The sequence below is a fragment of the Mus musculus genome, chromosome 9 (assembly GCF_000001635.26).
Source record: "Mus musculus strain C57BL/6J chromosome 9, GRCm38.p6 C57BL/6J".
Classification (NCBI taxonomy): domain Eukaryota; kingdom Metazoa; phylum Chordata; class Mammalia; order Rodentia; family Muridae; genus Mus; species Mus musculus.
The window spans coordinates 24,097,622-24,118,434 of NC_000075.6; the positions used below are offsets into that span (position 1 = coordinate 24,097,622).

The window sequence follows — 20,813 nt, forward strand, 5'->3', positions numbered from 1 at the left end:
TTTGCTTACATTTAGTAAATCAAAATGTTGCATTGCTAACTGAATGACTAGATGAGAATTCTATGTCAGAAAGTGATACCAGCTGAAACAAACACATAACTGACAGATTTCAGAAGCACAAACATGACCTGAATTAGTGGACCAGCTAAATATCCCAATTGCTCCTTAGTGGAAACTGGAGCAGAAATAAAGGTCTATCACACAAGTTAGGAAAGCACACTGGACAGGCAAGCCCGGACAGGCAAGCCCATCCAGGAAACGTGAGCACGGCCTTGGGGTGTCCCCTTAGGATGCGGCCACACTGGGCAGGTCTGTGGGATGGTGAGGGCTGTGCTGGCTGCAGGATCATAACTGCAGAGGAGAGAGCAGCACGTGGATCTTCCTTGTCGTCAGGCAGAACTCTTCACTGAGGTGGGCTCAGGGAGGGCTCTGTGCCTGCGTTCTGGTGAGCAATAGCCAGAAGCCTTGAGAGGCAGAAGAGGCACTGAGCAATCGATCAGCAGCTGCTGCCCCGGCTAACTGAACTCTCTCATCCAGCTGCAGGTGCAGAGACAGTGAGACCTGACCCTGCCTGAGCCATGCCAGCCAACCTCACAGAGGGCAGCTTTCATGCCAACCAGACTGTGCCGATGCTAGATTCTTCCCCAGTAGCTTGCACTGAAATTGTGACGTTCACTGAAGCACTGGTGGCTGAGGAGTGGGGCTCCTTCTACTCCTCCTTTAAGGTAAGTGCCCTGGCTTCAGAGGCTGGAACAGGTGGGACAGGAGAGAGCTGGGAGAGTCTTAGCTGCTGCTAGGGAGGCTTTTCATCTTCTTTCTTTTTCCTTATTTTCTTTTTCTTTCCTTTTCCTTTCTTCCTCTCCCTCTTTCTTCCTCTCCCTCTTTCTTCCTCTCCTTCTTTCTTTCTTTCTTTCTTTCTTTCTTTCTTTCTTTCTTTCTTTCTTTCTTTCTTTCTTTCTTTTCCCTGTTAACTAAGGAGAGGGGAATTCCCCAACCTGGTAAGTTTAAGTAATCAGACTTCATAGTTTTCAAAGCTCAGTACCGTGTTTTTTTAAAAATGCAGATGTGAGATATTTTTGCTGTTTCTGTGTAAATTTGCAACTTGTCAGTAACACTTAACAATGCCATATTTCACTCTCCGTTCCACTGGCAGAGAGCACTATAGTTAACCCTAGAGTAGTGTGTGAAGAGTCTGTTTCTAGCAGAAATAGCAAGTTTTCTACTACACATTTTTCCTCAATGCATGATCATTGAACTGTTGTGGGTTTTTTTGTTTCATTTGGTTTTTGTTTTTGAAACATCAGAGGGTTGGAAAGCCCCATTCATAGTGCTGACACCAAGAGAGAGTGGAAGGCAAGGAGGACCTTTCTGTCTTTTCTGTGCCTTCTCAATGAACATTGGTCAGAAATACATTCTTTGTCGAGTTGTTGATGGTAGTGTTTGCCCAGGTTGCTGCCTTGAATAAATAAAATTAATCTGAATTTAGTGAGTTTCATCCCTGCAATATCAAAGCACCATAACTCTCTAGTTAAGCTATTATTGTCCCAAGTTTTCTAGAAAGATCTAGTGGACAAGAAAAAAATTGGGTGTCTAGAAAATATGAGCTTGCTGCTTCATACATGAAAACGCTGGGTGGTGGGGCCATTTCATGCCTGCCTGCCTAACGTGCCCCGTGTAAGTCATTCTCCTAGTTACAGTCTTCAGCCTGCCTTCGTGGCCAAAGAATTCTTCCAGATAAACCCTAGTCACTGCTGTGCTTTGCTGGTATTGCTGATAGTTTTCTGATGTTTTCGAAATGGTTTGGCTTTGCAGTTAAGTTTATGATTACTGTGATATCCACTCTCTACTATCTGGTTCAACCCCTGCTCCCAACTCTTAGAATGAAACTTTCAGCTGGGAGCTTTCCAGGGACTCACACAGTTTTTGGTTTTTTTGTTTGTTTGTTTGTTTTGGGGTTTTTTTGTGTGTTTTTCTTTAGTGTGGAGTCTCAGAGTGAATTACTGCCGACTTCAGTAAACCCAGTCCCTTAGACTCACCTAACTTGCACATGCACACACACACACACACACACACACACATACTTGCTCAGCATACCTCTTCATTATCACCCACTAGCGTTTGAACACTGCCTTTTCTGAAACCAGCCCGCGCTCCAGAGTAGATCTCAGCAGGCTTCCTGTGCCCAGGATCCTTGGGCTCCGCAGTACCACTGCCAAGTTGCCTTTGATGTTTATGAAACATGACAGCAAGCATACTGAAGAGACTGCACAGCCCCCCAAGATACAATAATGAACAATAAGTCTATGGTTCCAAGGCTCAGGCAATATCCATTCTCTGCTGAAGGCTCATTTGCCATCTTAAATTCCACCTGAGGAAATGTTTTGAACACACAAATCCCTGCACCCTGGCTCTCCACTACTATTAGCATACTCTGTCCTGAAGATGTCATTGTCACTAGACACTGGATAATTGCACCCTCTGATTCATTCCTGAAGTTGGGCTAGTGGCCAGTACACAAAGAGAAGCAGAAAGGAATTATGCCCATTGAGCTGAGAGCAGTTCAGTGTTCTGTTTCATTTGTGAGAAATTTATTTATTGACTAAAGCAGAAATTTTCAGGTACACAAAAATGAGGAAGGGGGGAAGCCTTGGCAACCTAGCCTCAACGTTAGTAGAACTTTATTCTGTGGCTGCCTTGAGCACAAACAGTTCTGTTCCAGTATTTATACAGAAACCTGCTTGTGATTCAAACCCTTCTTAGCTGGGCTTCCTTTTGTGCCACATAATTCTAATGTAAAATGCCAAAAATGTGCCCAATTTACTACTCCCTAAATGTGTCCCTTTAATTCATATCGCCTTCAGAAAAAAGCAGTGAAAGAACTATAAATTAGAGAAGAGTGAAAGAAAATAAATAAACCTTGAGGAGGAGTCAACGTGGTGGAAATTCCAACAACAGCAGCTGCTGAACAGCCACTTGTTCAACTTCGTGCCAAAAGCCAATCTGTGTGACTCCATGGGCAGCTCTTGTCATTCCCACACTCGTGGCATAAGCACTTGACTTCCATCTTGGTCTGGGTTTATCTAAATTCTGCCTGTTCTTTAAGGTTCAGCAGGGGTTGTTTTCCCCAAGGACCTCTCACACGATGTGCTCCTCAGGTTCTTGAACTACATCTCCTCTTGTTACTCACGGAGCTGTCTCCCACTTCTGCTGTAGTATTTGCTGAGGGATGTGCTACAGACCCTGAGATCCTTACCTTGGTTTCACAAGGTCTTTTCTAGAGACAACTGATAAACAGTTGGGGGCATGAACAATGTGTAGCATTCTTCTGTCATCAGTTTCCATTGAAATGGGCAACACAACATTGCCTTTCTCCTTGGAAGAAGTGGGGGAAGCTGGTGAGAGACCATTCATTTTGCCAGTCCATCCTCATCCTATGTGGTCTCTGCCAACTGAACTCACCAAAAGGAAAGAACACATTCACCCAGTACCCACTCCATTTCAAAGCCAATGGGACTAAAGTCAGTCTTGGATTCCCTTGTCTGAGATTCTATCAATAATGGGTCTTCTTAGTGTCAGGATAAGTCCTGGAAAATTCCATCCACCCAATCATAGACTTAGGTTGTTTCAAACTTCTTAGGCCATATCTCTAGGACAGTGTTATCATTTCTGGTCTTCTCTGACACAAAGCTATGTTGGCAGAAGACACACCATCCCTGTATCTGGCTTTCTGGCTCTTTTTAATCCTCAAGCTTAGAACCTTTCAATTTTATCCATTTCTAATCCCCTCCTCCATTTTAAGTTCAGCTCTCAGTGTCCCACCCCACCCCCTGCATTCTCTTAAGCATGTCAGACTCCCCCAAAACTCAGAAGGGCAGTCAGGTGTGAGCCTACCTCCCACTTACCTCCCCAATATCTGTGTGTGTAGACATGCAGTTGTCGTCTGGGGCTTTTCAACCAAGGCCTTGGTGAGCATCATCCACTTCACCTACCATGGTTGAGAAGCTGTAGTGTTGAGAGATTATCTGAGCTTTGAGAACCCACCAGTTTCAAGTACCTTACTCATTATAGCATACATAGCTCTGTCCAAAAACAAGACACAGGCAAAAACCTCCACACAAAATCCTGTCATCTTACAGGTGAGCTTGTTAGCATTGTTTCTGGAACTTAGTGAGTGATGAGACATCTACTTTAAAGAAAGTGGGAGGGAGATATATCTGAATCATTAAATTAGCTAAGTTATAAAATAATGCAAATCAAACTCAGTGTTATTACTCATAGGTAAAGAGGGGGGATATGAACTAAGACTGTTAAACATTACCTAATCATGATCCCCCATCAAGCTTCCTTCAGTGAGTACTTGGAAATAATATGCAATTAGCCTAACTATTGTTTGCATGTAAATGATTGCTCCTTCCTTGCTAAGGGGATACAGTTGATCACTGTGTGTGCCCACTCTCTCTGCCCTGTTGTCCTGCTGGCAGTTTTTTAAACATAATCTTTTCCCCTGTTCTCACAAAAGCAAACTGTAACAGAACCTGCCCCAATTAATGACACAATGCAGCCAAAACTGCTCTTAAGTTTCTGTCATTCTGCAAGCTCTGTTGAGTCAGACAGCTCCCTTCTAAGACCCTATACCCTATCTGTCTGCCCTGTGCCAGCATTTCCACCTTTGTAGCTCTCAGTTCGATACCTCCTGCTGACTTTTCTGCTCCTCTGAAAGCCCCACTTTACCTATTGTATTCCCTATAAGCCCTGGTGTCCTCATTGTCTACCTTAAAGCCCATCATGTACATTTAAATTCTCTAATTGTTTTTTCTCAGTATGTCCACTTGAGTTCTCCAGTCTAATACTATGGCTGTCCCTAAGGGGAAGTCTTATTTAGCACTACTCAGGCAAATGTCTATTAAGGTTCTGTTCCTTCCTAATTGCTTCTTCTACGCAGACCTAATACACCAGTGGGTCAACCCTCCACTCTGGGTGGACTCAGTCATGCATGCAGTCAGTCCAGTGTCATTTCCTGTAAGACACAGGCATTGTTGATAGCTTCATAAGGATGGCATACAATTTGACCAGCTATTTACTAGTGCAGGAAGAGATGGCTTTCTGTCAAATTTTTCTGCATTATTAATAAGTTGAATAACAAGAGGCATAATCTTGATTAATTCGGAGTAAACTTAGTCATTGGAGAGATTTCAGTCCAGGGAGGATTTTCTAAGGGACTGGCTGTAAGGAATTATATAAGTATATATAAGCCTCCTTATATGTACAGAAAGCATGATAGTGGTTGGGGCCTCATCCTACCAGGTTAGGATCAGGGTAAAAGGGCAATTAGGGTTAAGAAAGGAAACATTCCATTGACCCTCCAGTACATTTATCATTTTCTGGACCACTGTCTGGCTCTGACTCTGGAAAAGGGGCTGCAACACTTTGTGATAGTTCCTTCAGGTTCCTGGTCCTTGAATCTTTCCTTTTCCTTTTTCTCTGCTGGCTAAATCTCCATAACCTTTTAGAGAATGGAAATTTGACATCATCTCTAGCCAGCTCTGGGCTGCAGGAAACTGGTTCTGTCTCTGCTCCCTTTTCTCCCAGCATGCCCATGTTAAATGTAAATTGTCATGACATCTGGGGATTCTAGAGCCTGATTTCTCCTTTTATCGTGTGGCCTCCTCACATGCCAGACACCTTCTCATCCAGTTCTCTCTCCAACCAGGAGAGAAAATGCAATTACTCTTGCCTCACATCTCATATCACACACAATCCAACACTCCTGTCTCTTCAGCCTCCTTCTTGGGATGGGAAAATTACTTCCTGTGGTATTCTCCCATATTCATTGCCAAGACTCTCTGATGTAAATAATCAAAGACGTGTGTGTGTGTGTGTGTGTGTGTGTGTGTGTGTGTGTGTGTACCTGTGTGCACAGGGCCTTTAAACCTATTTATTGAAAATTATTCTATATTATTTTAATTTTTTTCTTATAATATATTTTCATCATGTTTTCTCCTCAACAATTCTAGACTCTCCCTACCTTGTTATGCACCTAACTTTCTGTTATAATCTCTCCTCTCTCTCTCTCTCTCTCTCTCTCTCTCTCTCTCTCTCTCTCTCTCAGACAAACACACAAGTGAAAATCAAAGCAAACAAACAAAAACAACAAAACAAAAAATAACAAAGTAAAATAAAACAAAAATTACTCCTTTAAAAAAGCACAGAGTTAGCCGGGCGTGGTGGCGCACGCCTTTAATCCCAGCACTCGGGAGGCAGAGGCAGGCAGATTTCTGAGTTCAAGGCCAGCCTGGTCTACAAAGTGAGTTCCAGGACAGCCAGGGCTACACAGAGAAACCCTGTCTCGAAAAACCAAAAAATAAAAATAAAATAAAATAAAAAAGCACAGAGTCAGTTTTGTGTTGGCCAACTACTCCTGGGCCTGCCCTGGAGAGTGGTTGATATGCCCAGTTGTCTTAGTCAGTGTTCTATTGCTGTGAAGAGACACCATAATCATGGCAACTTTCATAAAAATAAGAATGTAACTGGGGCTTGGTTACAGGTTCAGATGTTTATTCCATTGTCATCATTACGGGGAGCATAACAAGAAACATGGTGGCCTACAGGCAGACAAGGTTATAAAGAAGTAGCTGAGACTTTGATATCCAGATCCACAGGCAGCAGACAGACAATGGGAGTCACTCAGGCTTCTGAAACCCAAAAGATCATCTTTGCTGGTCTGCATACCAGGGGCAGTCAACTGAGATTCCTTAGCCAGGCTGGCAGGAATGAGAAGTTTTGTGGGGCTTGGGCATGGTCAGAAGGGTCAAAGTGTTACAGCTCTCTGAGGGGAAGCCAAAACAAGGTGAGCTTCCAGGCCTCTTCTGTGGCCGGTACTGCCCAGAGTCGGTGGTAGGCAGTGAAATGCATCAGGCAGCTAGGAGCCAGAGCCAGAGCCACCAGGCAGGAAGAGGCTGCAGTTAAGCAGGCATCCAGCTTGTTGGGCAAGGTTAAGGTCCAGGATGGATGCTTTGGGAGAGAAAACTCTTCGATGATCTTCAGTGAAATCCCCATGCACTTTATTTCTTGTGGACAGGAACAGTATCAACATTTTTAGGGTGGAGTGGGATCTAGGAGTAGATCTTCCCATTGGCTCAGTCTGAGATGTTAGGTGCCCTCTCTGTGCATGGGGATGGACTCCAGGTATTGTCCCTGCATAACTGACTGTCATGGTTCTTCTAGTGGGGTTTAGTGGTCATGTGTTCCAGGACAGGTACCTGGCTGGGAGCTAGTTTGAACTCTTGCTGCTCTCAGTTTTGAGTTTTATTGGGTTCTGAACTTTTGCTACAACCTTATCAGTTCTTCTGTCTGGTGGATGCGCTACAGATCTCCAGTGACACAATTCCTCCAACAAGGCCACAACTCTTAATCTTTTCAAATAGAGTCTGATGACCCAGTATTCAAATCTATGAGCCTATTGCATTGCCCTTCAAACCACAGCACCAGTGACATTTCATTGATGCAAATGAATTTTCCCATTTTAGGCAGTATCAATTACAAATAGCTTTCCAGTTAGGATGGGACTTTGAAGATACATTCCTTTGCAGTGGAAAAAAAAAAAGCACTTCTCTTTAAGCTTTTTATAGTACTCCTCATGACATGTTCAGATGCTCAATACTAGCATTTTCTGTATTGGTACAATCAAGGTTATATACCAAGGGAAATGAGTACATGGGCTGTATTGGGAGGAAGCACATCAATTGATGCTTCAAAGCGTCATCCCAGCATCCTGGAAATAACTTCCTGTTTGTACAGTGGGTGGTAGTTTTCTAACTACAGCTACAGACTCAAATGAATGAGCAGGTCACTTTGGTATTTTTATTTTAGTGAAATTTAGTTTCTCTGTATTTCATTCATCTCACTGCAAGGAGAGGTAACTGACTCACCAGCAGGTCCTCTGATGTTCCCACGTTTTCTCGTTCATTCAGTTTCTAGAGTAAAGAATCTGAGAGCACAGGCCCTGTTGTTGACCTCTCAGAGGCTCAATTCACATGTTCTCAGTGTCTATGTGACTAGTCTGTTTAACCCTCCTCCAGCCTTGGTTTCCTCATCCGATTGAAGCTTTACCAGATGATACTCTGTCAAGAAAGTTAAGGAATAAAATGCTTAAAAGCTTTTAAAAAGCATCAAGTGACTTAAATAGTGTTTAATTGTAGCAACTATAGTATTAGGATATAATCCTTATACTATCTCCTGATACTACCTACAGGCCTATGATCTGCATGGAAGAAGTTTGGAGACCCTGGGGAGCCTGGAGCATACCACACTGCTTGTCAGCAATACCCCAAGTGTGTGTCTAGAGATAATGTCTGGTGTCTGATAGCATACATCACTCTTTTTCTTTTTGTTTTAATTTTAATTAAACTATCAAAATTTTGGAACAAGATACAGATATATAGGGAAGATGCCATTTCTTACTTTTTCATTGTGTTACTAGCTTAATGGTCACTCCATCGACGGTTCTTGGCTGAGATGAGAAGCTCTATCTTGCTCATAAAGTGCATGGGTCTCTACTGTAGGAAAAAATGAGATTTTTCTAGGCTACCATATAGCAGAATTACATGACATCATAATATAAGTATAAAAGATAATTTCTTGTTCCCCCACTTAAGCAATACGGATGCCTACCTGACATATGAATAGTTTTCTTGTCATTTTACAGTTTGTAAAACAACATCCTTTTACGGCATTCAAACTTCCTCTTGGCTTTTAGAGATATGAAAATAGCATTCATATTTTAAATCAGATGTGAAAATGAATACTGAGAGAAGTTGCAGGCAAAGGAACCCCCAAACAAATGAATATCATAAAATCAAAAGGGAAATAGGATTCCTAGCTGATATCAGGAGAAAGTACATACTGCAGAAATGGGAAAGCAAGACTAGAATCTCAGTGCTCTAATATACCTCATGTTCTTTTCTCTCACATCACAGTGGCAAGCAAGCCAACCTGTAGTTACATTTTCATGCAGCGTCCAGAGAAGATGGCCCTCATCTCCTGCTGGTTAAAAGCTGAAATGATTCAGGATTTCACAGTGACCCAAGTGGATCAAGAATCTGTTCATGGTGGGCATGGAAAATATACTTTCCACACATCTCTGTGCAGGCTCCAAAGATTTCCTTATTCATGCAGAATATGACCCAGGGCTTCCTGACCTTTCACATCTCCCCAGCCACCCTCTGGGATCCACTTCTAACTTTTTTCACTACATGTACCAGGTACCTCCCTCTTCCTGTATCTTCTGATATAACTCTGGACTCTGTTGACCCCTTGCTCTTCTACCAAGAGTCACTCAGTGTCCACTAGCATCAGTATCCCACCACTGCAAAAGCACTTACTGTCTGTAAAAATTGATGCTTTCTCTGGACTGCACTCTGTGCAAGCACTAGTGAGCCAAAGAGGAGTTATTAGTTCACTAAGAGGCAGGTAAACTAATGCAGAAACTGAGGACATGTTCTTAAAAGAGATTCTCAGCTCTTTACTAACACATATAAAAAGATAAAATATGCTTCCTTATTACTCAACTTAATATAAAACCTTAAATAAATATCATATCTAAAATTAAGTCAAAGGGGAGTATTGCAGAAGCCAGTTAGTCGGGCTGTGTTGTTTCCTTTCCATTTTGGTGAGTGTCTTTTGTTCTACTAAGTTAAGAATCACAGATAAGCTTAACTGGGTGTTATGCCAGACACTGGAGGTGCAAAGTTGGATGAAACAGACACCTGACCCTGGGGCAGCTCTGTCTACCTGGGGAGACAGACACAGGTGATAGCCACCTCTGATGTCAGTTTGAAAGAAGATGCTGTTAATTAGATAAAGCAAAGCAAGGTGCTCAGCAGGATCATAAGCATATAGTCCAGAAGTCCAGAGAAAGCCAATGTTCTCCCTAGGAAGCTGGGTCTAGGTAGAGGAGAGAGGAAAGAGCTTGGCTCATGTGGTCCCTTGTGCTAATAATCATTTGGTATTTTCTCCCAAATGAGAAGAACTCTTTGAAGTTTCATTAAGAAAACATGTTAACAGTTAAGACTGTACTTTGGAGCATTTAATCAGGATAACACTGAGATCCAGGGAGAATGCATGTGGATATGAGAGCTTCATGCTCAGCCACTCACTGAGAGTGTGAGATTGGAGAATAAGAAGCCACAGGCATTGGGGTTTGTGGAGGGGAGGTTTGCAGGAGTGTGGGCCTGCCCTGGAGTGTGGTTGATATACTGAGTGGCATTTTATTGGACGAAACTGATTTACTCTTTGCCAGCAAGTATCAATTACAAGCTTCTTGATTAGGGGTGGCAGCCCATGTCTACTTCCCTTCCTTTCTCAATGCTAGGACTCATTTTGACTTGAACTGGTGCAGATCTTACATGTGCTTTCTCAGTCACTGCAAATTCGTATGTGTTTCAGTCTTGTGTCTGGAAGACACTGTTTCCTTGGAGTCATCCATCATCTCTGATGCTTACAATCTTTCTGCCTCCTCTTCTGCATAGATCCCTGAGCCCTAGGAAGGGAAGTTTTGATGAAAATGTCCAATATAGGACTGAGTATCTCACTGTCTGCACATTTGTGGGTCTCTATGTTGATACTCATCTACTACAAGCAGAAGCTTTCTTTGTGTTGATTGAGGGAGGCACTAGTCTGCAGAGTGCACACAACAAAGTTTCAATAACAAAAAAAACCAAATGATTGCCATGGCTATGGATAGGAAAGAAGGGAATACCTTGAAATAAAGAGCTCAGAGAACTCTCCCTACATGATACAATTGTTCTATATTTTGATTTCAGTAATTGTATAAATACCAAAACTCACAGAACTGTACATTAAGAGGGTTACATGGCCTTTGCATAAATTATAACTCAGTAAAAATTTTACATAGATTAATATCATGAGTAATTTTCACAAAATGTGCTTTATTTAAAGTCATAAATTCTGAGTGACCATGTAGGGGAAGCATGGCTCAGGCTCCAGAGGGACCTATAAGGAGACATTAGTATAGAACTAACAATGGGAGGAGCTAGACAATAGATGTGGCCCACAATAATAAGTGTCACAGGGCCATAGGACATTGTTTAAATAGTCCCTCCTCCAACATTTCCTAACAAGGACACGTTTTAATGTCCCCTCTGGCCTAATGGTTTGCTTCTCCTCGAGACATGTATGTGTTGTATATATACATACTGTGCTTGTCCTGTGTCAGCTTCTGGAAGTGGTGCTCAAGACAGGACAGCCATCTGTCTCTGTCAGTGTGCCCCCTCTGAAGAGCTGTGCCTGGGTGTCTTAGAGAGTGAGCGAATCCTTTTGTGGACTCAGCACCGTGCTGAAGGTCACTTGACAAAGAACTCTGGGGAGAGTCCTGAGTTCTCCCAGGGTCCTTTTCACCATGTTTTACATGAAGCCTATCATATGTACATTTCCTCAGAGATTTTACAATACGTTATACAATAAGGATAAAAAATGATGCTGGTTCGGTGAACATACGGGACACATGAATAGGGTTGATAAGAATGCAGCATATTGGATGGGACACAGGGCCCCCAATAGAGGAGCTAGAGAAAGTACCCAAGGAGCTGAAGGGCTCTGCAACCCTATAGGTGGAACAACAATATGAACTAACCAGTACCCCCCTGGAGTTCATGTCTCTAGCTGCATATGTAGCAGAAGATGGCCTAGTTGGCCATCATTGAAAAGAGAGGCCCCTTGGTCTTGCAAACTTTATATGCCCCAATACAGGGGAATGCCAGGGCCAAGAAGTGGGAGTAGGTGGGTAAGAGAGCAGGGCAGGGAGGGTATAGGGGACTTTCAGGATAGCATTTGAAATGTAAATGAAGAAAATACCTAATAAAAAAAATTGGAAAAAGAAAAAAAAAGAATGCAGGATATGAGCCTGGAGAAGGAACCTGGGAAGCGACAAGCTCCTGTAACCAGCTTTTCAGTTGTCCCTAGAGTCAGCTTTAACTCACTCCTTGACATTTCCCCTGAAAACTCATCTGAATTTTCTTTACCGTTAATGGTGCCTTGGTGTGAGAAAACTGGTTGGAAAGTCTCTGAGGTATCAAATAAAGGTTTTTCTTTATCTGAAAAAAATAGACAGGGAACTGGTTTGTTGCTTTCCCTTTATCTTTCTACCTTGAGCTCAGATACAATGTGTGCAGCTGCAAGAGCCATTCTGGAACCAAAAGAGGAAAACTAAAGAACCCCAGAGATCAAGGGCAGCTGCAAACTGCCTTCAGGTTTTTAGCTATATGAGGAAAAGCAAAACCACTTTTGTGTAAGTCGTTTTATAATAAATGGACATTGTTTATTTTTAAGCTAAAAACTTTATTGCCATAAAAACCAAGTGAGGTGGAGATGTTGCATTGAAACACTCCCCCATCAGTTATCAGTAAATATTACTTAGTATCACAAAGTTAGTACAACAGGCCTACGATCAATAATGAAAAATGTTTTGTCCTGAAAAGGAAATATTGAGGCATATGTCAATTTAATAATACAAAATTGCCAAAATAGAGAAAGGAATAACTATTTTTGTCAATAAAGTTAGGGGGAGTTGGGCAGGTATGAGATGTTTCTAACCAAAGGAAAAAATCAAATCATGGATTTGAATTTTTACAAAATCAATACAATAAATATTGAAGATAAACAAAGACTGCCTCAGCCTATAAAATTTTAAAAAGAAAATAAAAGCTAAGAAAATATACATTGAAATATACATACTGAGTCTGATGATTCATAGGATATATGACCAATATAACATCATGAAGGTCTTTTAAAAATGAAGTTCTTTAGGAGAAAATGTGGAAACCATGAGTAAATATATTTAATACAAGCTAGAATGTAGGGAAAATGTATTAGTAGCCTGAATAATAAAAGTTCAGTCATAAACATGAAACCAAGTGGACAAGAGTAAAGGACATTAATATTTAATTAACAGCAATGCTATCAGCATTCTCTTACCTTTGGGAAGATTCTAAAAGTCTTCTGAATACAGGTGCTTTTTTTTTTAATAACAAAGTCTGAGTTCTCTGCTTTTCAGGTTCTGTAATGCCTCTCCCTCTCCCTCCCCCTCCCCCTCTCCCCCTCCCCTCCCCTCCCCCTCTTCCTCTCCCCTTCCCTTCCCCCTCTCCCTCTCCCCCTCCCTCTCCCTCTCCCCTTCTCCCTCCCTCTCCCCCTCTCCCTCCCTCCCCACTCCCCCTCCCTCTCCCCCTCCCCCTCTCTCTTTCTCTTTCTCTCCCTCCTTTTATCTCTATCTCTTTATCTAGTTCTATATCTAATTTTAAATCTATCTGTATGATTTATTAAATTGGCTTTGGTATGAGTAGTTCAGTAGTTTAACACTGGCTGCTTTACCCTGGAAAGGACAAGGACATAGTTGTTTCTTCATTCAAAAGGCTTGATGTCCCATATGCCCAATCTGGTGCTAGAGGCCTGAGGAATTCCTAGAGAATTGCTGGGTTCAGATTTAATATCAGCAGCAGCAACAGCATAAATGAGTTTGCTGGGGAGAGTAGGGGCAAGCAGGCAAAATGCAAAGTTTCTTCTGTGCATGTCCTTGGATGTGAATTAACACCGGAAGGGGCCACACACAATTAGGGTGGTCTTCTTGCCTCCCATATAAGAGCAGGGTCCATGTCATCCCAATCCATCCCACCATTCCTTTACTGTACCCTGAGCAACTCATGATCTTGAATTTGAACTGCATACATTAAAACTCAAGGCTTCAGACTTTAGAAGAAACAAAAGACCTTAGAATTGTCTCTTTGTTATTATATCCATTCCTCCCATATCTTTATCCTGGGTTCACTGTTACTCTTCTATTCTATCTTATAGTAACTTACTTCTTCCATTCTGCACAGCATATAGTAAGAATGCCTACTACCCAGACTCTGATAAGTAGATACTTTCTCACTGACTCCTTAGAATCTATAACACTACACTATATCACAGCATAGAAGTCTCACCAAATTTTCTAATTTATATTGTTAATGATGGCTTTACTATTAAATGTGTGCATGATAGGAAAGAGAGGGAGGGGGAGGAGGAGGGAGAGGAAGAGAGAGAGAGAGAGAGAGAGAGAGAGAGAGAGAGAGAGAGAGAGAGAGAGGAATATCTTCCCAGGCATGTCCAATAGCTTGTATTTTAGTTGATTACTGATGAAATTAAGTTGATAACCAAGATTAGACATCAGAGATGGAGGAAGCTTGTTCTCTTGGATGTGTTTTGGGTTTCCTGACATCTCCTTACAAACACTATGTGATAGGAGATATAAATTATCTTAAAATTATTAATCCATAATGTTGTGCAGAAATTAAGCAGGAATATTTCAATGAGCCACATTAGTTTTCCCATGTTTTTTTTTCTTTCCCTGGTTTCTTACATTATAGCCCTTTTCATTTTTGATACTCTAGTTTCAAGTAGTCAAACCCACATAATGCATAAGAGCTCTGACTTACTTTCAATAGGTCTTCTTTCAAAAACATTATTTTTCAAATATTCTGCCATCTTACATCATCATTGTTAATGGGTGAGCCACTCAGGATGCTGGATTTCCATGCCTATTGGTGAAGAAAATGGAGATGTGTCAAACAGTGTTAGGCATCAGGCTAGAGAACTTGGTCTAGAGCACTGACTTCTACTGGAGTAACCAAGGTTCCTCCAAAATCCCACTTAGATACCAGAGGCAGTTGCATCCAAACAGACAGCTGAATCTGTAAATCTCAGAATGTAGATGCAGTAATTGACTTGATTTTGAATGAGGTGGATCTGTCATGTTCCTAGACTCGCATTGTTCATAAGGGACTGTCTTAGTCGGGGTTTCTTTTTTTTTTTTTTTTTTTTTTTTAAATTCTTTAAAAAATTAGTTTATTGGGGTTACTAACAGGAATGTGGCTCACAGGCTTACTGACAGAATGAGATTATCAATGACCTCTTGGGCACTGTGACAACCAACATTCTTTTTTTTTTTTTTTTTTTTTTTTTTTTTTAATTAGGTATTTAGCTCATTTACATTTCCAATGCTATACCAAAAGTCCCCCTTACCCACCCACCCCCACTCCCCTACCCACCCACTCCCCCCCTTTGGCCCTGGCGTTCCCCTGTACCGGGGCACACAAAGTCTGCGTGTCCAATGGGCCTCTCTTTCCAGTGATGGCCGACTAGGCCATCTTTTGATACATATGCAGCTAGAGTCAAGAGCTCAGGGGTACTGGTTAGTTCATAATGTTGTTCCACCTATAGGGTTGAAGATCCCTTTAGCTCCTTGGGTACTTTCTCTAGCTCCTCCATTGGGAGCCCTGTGATCCATCCATTAGCTGACTGTGAGCATCCACTTCTGTGTTTGCTAGGCCCCGGCATAGTCTCACAAGAGACAGCTACATCTGGGTCCTTTCAGTAAAATCTTGCTAGTGTATGCAATGGTGTCAGCATTTGGAAGCTGATTATGGGGTGGATCCCTGGATATGGCAGTCTCTACATGGTCCATCCTTTCATCTCAGCTCCATACTTTGTTTCTGTAACTCCTTCCATGGGTGTTTTGTTCCCACTTCTAAGGAGGGGCATAGTGTCCACACTTCAGTCTTCATTTTTCTTGAGTTTCATGTGTTTAGGAAATTGTATCTTATATCGTGGGTATCCTAGGTTTTGGGCTAGTATCCACTTATCAGTGAGTACATATTGTGTGAGTTCCTTTGTGATTGTGTTACCTCACTCAGGATGATGCTCTCCAGGTCCATCCATTTGGCTAGGAATTTCATAAATTCATTCTTTTTAATAGCTGAGTAGTACTCCATTATGGGCACAGGGGAAAAATTCCTGAACAGAACAGCAATGGCTTGTGCTGTAAGATCGAGAATTGACAAATGGGACCTAATGAAACTCCAAAGTTTCTGCAAGGCAAAAGACACTGTCTATAAGACAAAAAGACCACCAACAGACTGGGAAAGAATCTTTACCTATCCTAAATCAGATAGGGGACTAATATCCAACATATATAAAGAACTCAAGAAGGTGGACCTCAGAAAATCAAATAACCCCCTTAAAAAATGGGGCTCAGAACTGAACAAAGAATTCTCACCTGAGGAATACCGAATGGCAGAGAAGCACCTGAAAAAATGTTCAACATCCTTAATCATCAGGGAAATGCAAATCAAAACAACCCTGAGATTCCACCTCACACCAGTGAGAATGGCTAAGATCAAAAATTCAGGTGAGAGCAGATGCTGGCGAGGATGTGGAGAAAGAGGAACACTCCTCCATTGTTGGTGGGATTGCAGGCTTGTACAACCACTCTGGAAATCAGTCTGGCGGTTCCTCAGAAAATTGGACATAGTACTACCGGAGGATCCAGCAATACCTCTCCTGGGCATATATCCAGAAGAAGCCCCAACTGGTAAGAAGGACACATGCTCCACTATGTTCATAGCAGCCTTATTTATAATAGCCAGAAACTGGAAAGAACCCAGATGCCCCTCAACAGAGGAATGGATACAGAAAATTTAGTCGGGGTTTCTATTCCTGCACAAACATCATGACCAAGAAGCAAGTTGGGGAGGAAAGAGATTATTTAGCTTACACTTTCCATTCTGCTGTTCATCACCAAGGAAGTCAGGACTGGAACTCAACCAGGTCAGGAAGCAGGAGCTGATGCAAAGCCATGGAGGGATGTTCCTTACTGGCTTGCTTCCTCTGGCTTGCTCAGCTTGCTTTCTTATAGAACCAAGACTCCCAGTCCAAGGATGGTACCACCCACAAGGGGCCCTTCCCCCTTGATCACTAATTGAGAAAATGCCTTACAGTTGGATCTCATGGAGGCATTTCCTCACCTGAAGCTCCTTTCTCTGTGATAATTCCAGCCTGTATCAAGTTGACATAAAACCAGCCAGTATATGGACCTAGGAGTAAAGGCAGGCAAATGAAAGGACAGATGGAAACTCAGGCAGATGATGAGCTGTGTGAATTGGGTGCATGCTAACTCATTAGCCCATCACAATTTGGTCAACACAGCTTAGTTGCATGAAGAACGGAGCATCTGGACTTTGTGGTTTTGGATACTCTCTCTGCATCCACCTGTGAAAAATGGAGCTTCCAGTCTTTGTGATTTTGGATGTTATCCCTGCATCCTCCTATATATTTTTGCTGTCTGCCCTATGTCTCTTCTAACCTTTCAGGGCTTTCAGCTTTACATTCTGGTCCTTGCATCTGCCTCTGCCTTCCACATGTCAGCAATCCATGTTTTATGCTTTGCTGGTTTTAGCTGTTTGATTTTCAGTCTCCTGAATAAGCTGAAAATATCAGAGTCTGAGATGTGATGGTCCATCCATGAGAATTCTTCAGACACCACCTTCCAGACAAAACGACACATCCCTACTGCCTTGGTTTTATCAATTGCATGTCTCATCAGGAAGAAATCTATCTTTTCATTTTTTTACACTAATTATAGTTAGCCCTACATATCTGTGGATTCTGCATCCACATTCAAACACTAAAAATTTGTTACCAAAGGTCTGCCCTGAACACATAGAGACCTGTTTCTTGTCATTATTTTCCAAGAAGTACAGTATAACAACCATATACACAGAATTTGCATTGCACTGAGTATTATAAGTAATTTAGGTATGCGGTAAAGTACACAGGAGGATGGGCAAGGGCTATGTGCTATGATTACAGCATTTTATTAAGGAGATTTGAGCACAGGTGGATTGTGGTAGGAAAAATGCTGAAATCAATTCCATGTGGGCTGTGAAGGATGGAATAGCTTGACTTCTACTTGATTGTAGAGATTTGGACCTGATTTATCCAAATGTTAGTTTTTATTATCTCAAGAGTCTAGAGATTAAATAGCAATTTAAATGTTAATCCTAGTTCTTCGTTCATAGCAGACACTTGGTTTGTTTATTCAGCAAATATTAATTACTCCATAGACTCAAAGCACAATAGGGTTTCAGATGATTTCTCACAGCTGTGGCTTGATACATTGTGGGAATTCAAATGGAACCTCAGAATTTAATTGTTTCAAAGCTTCCAATCTACCTCATTTGTGTTAATAAGGACATCCTCTTGTGTGCCAAGAAAGAGTCACAAGAGCCACCTTTGAGGTGCATAAGGAACATTGGTATTTCTGTTGCTGGTTGAATCTAAAGTTTCCTGGCAACCAGAACACTGAATCTCATAATAATGTGAACATAGTTCCATGCTCCAAGTCCTTTCTGACTGAAAATGATATGGAACAGGAAATTAACACATTCAATTAAGCTTAGTCTATGGCTCCCAGCACTGCTGATTAAACACTTCAAACCAGTTGACTAATCCTCCCTGCACAAACAAGAAATGTGCATGCAGTCATTGAACATGTCCTAGATGCTAAACTAAGAAATATATTTTAGATGGTTATCTGGAGTTGGTGGAAAGAAGCACACATTTAAAATCTGCTACCTGTGAAGATGGTGGTGTCACTGAAGATCCAGATAGTCTTTTCTCCAAGAATTCTCCTAGCTCGAGACAAGATCTAGGACAGACCATGCCCCATTTTGCGAGGTGTCTTTCATTATTCAGCTCTGCTTCCTCATTATCAATCTTGTTTACTTGGTGCCCATCATGTACATGTCTAGACAGCCAGGATCTCTCCTCAAGAAGTGCCTTTTGCTCAACCTATCTTCCCTACTGTCAATTCTTTGCTTGACTATTTTTCAGGTCTTCAGACTCAACTCACCTTGTGAGTCTATATTTTTAGAATGCAAGCTCTGGTCAACCATGACAACCTCACTTCAAGTTCCTCATTTGGGATGTTCATTCATAAACATTTTCCCGAAAGCCATTTTTTTTTTTACAATCTTTGCCCTCACCATTTGACTATGAACTCTGTGGTTTAGACTCCCATATAACCCTGCGAACTGTAAGCCAACTGAATGATATTCACAGTTATACTATTTCTAAGACAAGTTTCCATTTTTGTTCTGAGCATTCTTTCTGTACAACTGTGTATTAGCCCAGTCTCTTCTCAAGGTAAATACCTCCCCTGGTTCAATCCTCAGAAGTTTATAGAATGACTCTTAGGCCACAGCTACTCTAGATAGGTTGATCCACAGTCCTGCTATACTGCATAGAACAAGTTTTATCCTAAACTCCTATCTCAGCTAGCCAGCCTGCCTGCCAGCCAGCCAGGCACTCATTGTCCAGAAGTTCTTCCACCAATCTGCTTTGCCAGCCCCAGATAGGACCAGATATTTTAGAGATACTGTCTCTATCTCTGTTCTACATGTCTATCAAAGAATTATTAAAAGTCTCCAAAAGAAGAAAATGAGAATTAAGTACCCATTTATACATACCTTTAAAATATTTTGGGTTTTTTTCTCACAGTGTATGCATATGAAAATGAGCTAGATAATACAAGGTAGAAATCTTAGCTAGCTCTAGGTAAGACAGCTGGAGATGGTGAATACAGAAAAGCAGTTGGGATGCCAATACTCCAATTGTTATTGCAAAGGTATTACAGCTGAGTTGCTGGGGGGGTTAGTCATCTTAGATATTTAAATAAATAAATAAATAAATAAGATTTCTCAAAACTCCGTATTCAGAAGATGGCTTTAGGCAAGATTGAAGGTAGCCCTCTGAATAAGGGCAGTCCTACCTCTGGGTTTCCATGTCAGTCAGTGGGCTATTGACCACTTGGCAGAGTTTGGAAAGAAATACTGGATGAGAAAAGATAAGACAAAGTGCTGAGCAAGAAATTGCTAACTCTTCAGTAACTGTCCAGACATCTCCAGGGCTTAGTAGAAAGGCAAACTGCCCATGTCTAATTAAGCATCTTCAGGAATCACACCTTTGCAATCTGTCTCTGACTGTCTCACTGTAATGTCCGTTTAGGCATATGGATATCTTATATTCTCAATAAAATTAAGAATTCATATTTTTGCTTTTGGTATTCCCAGCTAACCCAAAAACAAACAAACAAACAAACAAACAAACAAAAAACCAAGAGCTTTAATTGGGACTCAGTAGTTGGGTGAAAAGCCACACAGTTCTCAGTAGAAGGAAAGTCTTTGCTGCTTGCTGAGAACCAAGGCTATATGCATTTATCATTGAGTCTTTTTCTGCAATTTCATTTCCTGACTTGAAAAGTATCAGATATTTACTCCTTCCTGCGTTTGAAATATCAGTTTTCAGCATCACATAAGTAACAGCATCCACAAAACATAGCAAGGAAATGTAAGGATGCACAGCTCTCTAACCTCACGCAGAGCGGATGAGGTAGTTGAATCTTTCTGTCACTTGTGATTTGTGATTAGTGATTACTGTCATGCGGCAGCCACACATTGCTCCAGTGTCCAAAATGTGTAATCAGAATTGACCTTAGGCTTACTCTAGCCCAGCTTCCAAGCCAAGCTTGGAACACTGTTTGGATCAGAATGAAGATGATTGTTTTCAACATGAAGGCATAAATTACAGTGTGAGGCAATGTTACTGTCTCTGCCCGAGGTGTGAAAGAAACCCACCAAGTGGGCAGGAATAGCATGAACTTTCCTGTGTGCAAAGCTGCATCAGAATCCAGGCTACAGGGTTTGCAAGCCAAGAGACCCTCTTGTGTCTTCCACATTTGCTTATTGGAAAAGACTGAACACAGGGACACTATAGCAGCCAGGTTCTGATGGGAGTATTGTCAACATGGAAGGCTTCCCCGGGGATGCCCAGAGCCTGGTCTGTGATCAAAACGCATGCTACTACATATGCACTATGGTAGTAATGTGATGAGCCAAAGAAGCCACTCACTTTACAACTGATAAATA

General features: G+C 41.7%; 1 protein-coding gene across 2 annotated transcripts in view; it reads left to right on the forward strand.

Moving 5' to 3' along the window:
• Window positions 1–290: 290 nt before the first annotated feature.
• Npsr1 (neuropeptide S receptor 1) overlaps window positions 291–20,813 on the forward strand; it is a 219,679-nt gene continuing 199,156 nt past the window's right edge. The window contains exons 1-2 of one of the 2 annotated variants that reach the window (NM_175678.3): window positions 397–445; window positions 538–725. In NM_175678.3, the coding sequence (NP_783609.1) occupies window positions 579–725 (147 nt within the window). In that variant the 5' untranslated portion in view covers window positions 397–445; window positions 538–578. Of the gene's footprint in view, window positions 726–20,813 lie in introns of both variants that reach the window. The other variant, XM_017313417.2, reaches the window with a different exon arrangement.